We start from the raw sequence: 4280 nt of genomic DNA on the forward strand, positions 1-4280 counted from the left end.
TCTGAAGTTGAACCAGAATCTGGTCAACCTTAGACAATTATCAACTTGTAAGAGATAGGTAAAGAAGACAAATAAGGCTTCCTGTTAGGTTTGATGAAGATGTATCTTTGCTATCTTATCAAAGTATGACTGAAAATCAGCCCGAGTCCTTTGAGAAAGCCATAAATAGTAAAGACTCTAAAGAATGGCTTGCAGTAATGCAAGATGAAATGCAATCTCTTAAAAAGAACAAAACTTGGGAAAATAACCCTAATAGTAGTAAATTTTACAACGGGTGAAAAGATTTCATTGAAGTCTACTCATTCTTTTTGGGTAAAACTCTTAGCCACCAATCTAGCTCATTGGCATGGCTTCTTAGATACATTAAAGGTACATTAGATTTAGGTATTCAGTTCAAAAAACAAACTGAAGGTGTTGTATTGAGAGGATATACTGATTCAGACTATGCTGGTGATAGGGAAAATAGGAAGTCCACCTCAGCCTATATGTATACTTTGTGTAATTCTTGCATTAGCTGGAAATCCCAGCTTCAAAGATAGTCGCATTATCTTCTACCGAAGCTGAATATATTGCTGCAACAGATGCTATAAAAGAAGGAATATGGTTGAAAGGGTTATTAAATGAATTTGGCTTTGTTAAAGAAGTAGTTCTTTATTCTGATAGTCAGTCAGCCATTCATTTAAGTAGAAATCCAGTCTTACATAATAGATCTAAACATGTTGATGTTAGATTTCACTTTATGAGGGATATTATTTCACAATGAGTTATGAAACTTGAAAAGATTTCTACTAATTTTAACCCCGCTGATGCAGGTACAAAGGTGCTACCCCTTAACAAGTTCTTGGACTGCTTGAACATGTTGAACATCACTGCATGCTGATTTGAGTATCTGATATGAGTGCAAATGGTGTTTAAAAATTGGGAACAACCACATTGTTGAGTGAATGTGGATCATTGTACCAAGGTGGAGATTGAAAGGTTGTGGCACAATGATGCAATTGTGTGAGTTGACCAGCTGACTTTTATTTGTTATTTTTTAAAGTGTTAGCTGGTCCCTTAAACATGTACTTTCAATTTACAAAAATCGTGTTTCTTCTAATGGATGCTCATGATGATGCCATGTGTTAACCCCATATCCATTGGATGGCTGACCATTTGGTGACTCATATAAAAGGGAGTCCTAGGGTTTGCGATGCGTGATTTTCTGGTTTTCTAGAGCCTTCTATCTGCTCTCTGGCCGTTCGAGTTCATCTTCTTCTTCTCTCTGAAAATCAAAGATCCTATTCGATTTTCAACACGTTCTCATATTTGGTTTTTGTAATCTTGAGTGATTTTTTCTAAGAAGTGTAGTGTGTTCTTGTGTGAACCATTCTTCTGAAGTGAGAAGATCGAATCTTCTATGATCTTGGGTGATTATGGTCTGAGTGCGAAAACATCCTAATTTCTAAGCTTTGGCGTGTGATCAACACTCGCAGTGGACTTCCTGGAGAAAACAACACATATGTATTGCGAGATCCTCGAATTGATACTGCCTTAGGGCATTTTTTAATGAGATCCCCTTTTTTCTTGTGTTTCAATATTTTTATATTGCACATTTTATTATTGATTAAATCAAATATTGTTGGAACCTCCTCTTTACAATCCCATCACTTTCTCACCAGTATCTTAAGTTCTTAGATGAGTTTGGTCAACAACGCTTTCTTTAATAATACCTTGTGATGAAGAAGGTTTGGAGCCCAAGGCCGCAAGGCATCATATATCAGCAAATCAGGCTTGAGGTTGCTGATGATGCTGGAGAAGCAAGAACCTGTTATCTGAAAAGCCAGCATAAGGGTTGGCATCAGATTCGGTGGCACATTTTTGGTTGTGTGATATTGTGGAGGAAGTCCAGGCAGTGATGGTAAATGAAGTTCGATAAATTCTATTGAAAACTCTGATAAAATTTTGAGCAAACTGTTCTTGATTGAATCAATATTAATGGGTATAGAACAAAAGTATATTTGGAAGTTTTTCTTTGGGAGTAATTTTTTGGATAATTCAAGAAAGGGATAAATATGTCCGTGAGCTAACCATTGGAACATAAGAATTTTAAAACTTGTTTGCTGTGTCTCCATGAATGAAATCCTTCTTTCGTGTTCAATAATTTCAATAAGGGAAGGTTTGATTGAATCATTTATTGATGATTACTCGCGGGGTATATTTCTTAGAAGAGAAGTCCGAATGGCTTAGGAGTGAAGACAATCAAATCCATTGTTATATAATAATAATAATAATAATAATAATAATAATAATAATAATAATAATAATAATAATAATAATAATAAAGTTTACTAGCTCTGAAATGGAAGCTGGCCAATTTAGTATTTTAGTCCTTGGAAGTTGGATTACATTGCATTGGGCAAGTATAGGTTATGTAGTTTGTCGAAGAATAATCAATATATACTTCTAGATCCCAATTTATGAATTTTTTAAATAAATGATATAATTAACTGTTTTTTAAAGTCAAAAAATTGCTAGGATTTGAAACCTTGATCATTCGAACCTCAAAAAAATCAAACCTGTCCAAAGCCCTATACATTTTGATAATGAACCATCTTGTTTGGTGTCCATGGCTTAAACTAAACCTTGTATTAAATGAGCATATGCTCGCATTGTCAAAATATATCTAGTTTCCCAACTCCAAGCGTCCTAGCTTGTGAAAAGTCCAGCCCAGAATAGACCATGTCATGCCCACCTATAAGGGCATGCTACCCAAGATAAAGAGCCATGAGCTCTCTGCAAGGCGGCCTAAATGTAGGCAACATGGGCAACAGGCCTAAGGCGTCTTATAGCTGAGGGTCCCCATAATATAATACTTTAAATTTTCATATATTAGATGAACAAAAGAAAGTGTGTAAGCGTGTGTGCATATATGTGTATATAAGTATTGAATCATTTGATCTAAAAGTCTGAAATATATGGCCAAATCACGATTTAAAATCGAACCAAATCGTTAGATTTAGGTTTGAGAAAATCTCACACCATATAAATAGTTTGGTTTAGATTTGGATTTTTGTCAAACCAATTTAAATGGTTTAGTTTGAAAATCTATCAAAAACCGTTCAATTCACGCTTACACCTCTTCACACACACACACACACAGAAATATATATGTATATATAAGGCCTGTTCGGTAATGATTATAAAAATTGATATTTTGACCGTTAGAGAGAAATGTGGGAGCCACCTGTGAGTGAAGTAGTCAAAAATGACGGTTGAAATAGTGATATAATAGTCAAAAAATCAATTTTTTGGAATGAAAAATCACTACCAAACGGGGGCATATATTCCTTTCAACCCGCTCCTTCACAAGTAGGCAGAATTCATTTTTCCATTATACATTGTACAAACTTGGAAAATGCTTGTGATGGCCGAAAAAAATATAGGACGATTGAGACCCAATTACACCTTTTTGAAAGGTTTGGAACCCCAGTTGCAATTATACCTATCGTATATTTATTTATCATTTTGTTTTCCAAATTTATTGGGATATGGATCTAATAGGTGAAAGGCCTGGCAAGATGTGAAAGTCAATCTTCAAACATTACGAGCCCAAGCGTGACAATGTGCGTAATCGAGCATCGTCCCATTTCCATTATTAATATTATTTTAATTATTCTATGCCAATAAATAACTTAATACCTCGAAAATTGTTAAAACTTGATAATATTTTCAAGTTTGCAACAAAAACATAACTCTCAAAATCATGAATACTACAATTACTTAGTACTTAATTCGTATAGTTAGGTTAGATATATGAACATAACCTAAACCTTGTCTAATTCTATATCGGTGGTAGACCGGAAGTCGCAAAAGAATCTAAACATAAACTGGATAGAGAAACAAGATGGAAAGGATGAATAGTTTGACTTTTCCCCCCAAAAACAAATGTTCTAATCTGGGACATAAACAAGAAGGGATCTGAAATTGTTCGAGGGCTAGGTTTGGGTTTGGATTTTTTTGCTTATTATTATTATTTTTTTAAGTTTTAATAATATTTTGACTTTTTGCATGGCTAGACTTAAAAGCAAGAAAACAATACCCTCCAAACCAAAAGATGCCTGTTTTTTCTGTCTAGGGAATTGATCGCCTTTTTCCTGCCATGTACCTGTGCAGGACATTATCTCCAAGTTTCAAGCCTAGGCATGCCTTTAAGATTACTGAGTAGAATAATTCTAATGTTTTGTAAGTATGGTAGTCATGGATTCAACCTTCCGTTTGCGACACTTAATGTCCTTAAC

The 4280-nt window shown here is 34.6% G+C and overlaps 1 protein-coding gene across 1 annotated transcript in view; it reads right to left on the bottom strand.

Annotated features, from left to right (window-relative positions):
• Positions 1 to 1462: 1462 nt before the first annotated feature.
• The window catches only part of LOC111375804, a 6053-nt gene continuing 3235 nt past the window's right edge, over positions 1463 to 4280 (bottom strand). The window contains exons 4-6 of the mRNA XM_022998699.1: positions 4082 to 4147; positions 1713 to 1933; positions 1463 to 1483 (exon numbers count right to left, since the gene is read on the bottom strand). Coding sequence (XP_022854467.1) covers positions 1463 to 1483; positions 1713 to 1933; positions 4082 to 4147 — 308 coding nt within the window. The remainder of the gene's footprint in view (positions 1484 to 1712; positions 1934 to 4081; positions 4148 to 4280) is intronic.

Source organism: Olea europaea, unplaced genomic scaffold (assembly GCF_002742605.1).
Source record: "Olea europaea var. sylvestris unplaced genomic scaffold, O_europaea_v1 scaffold1416, whole genome shotgun sequence".
NCBI classification, from domain to species: domain Eukaryota; kingdom Viridiplantae; phylum Streptophyta; class Magnoliopsida; order Lamiales; family Oleaceae; genus Olea; species Olea europaea.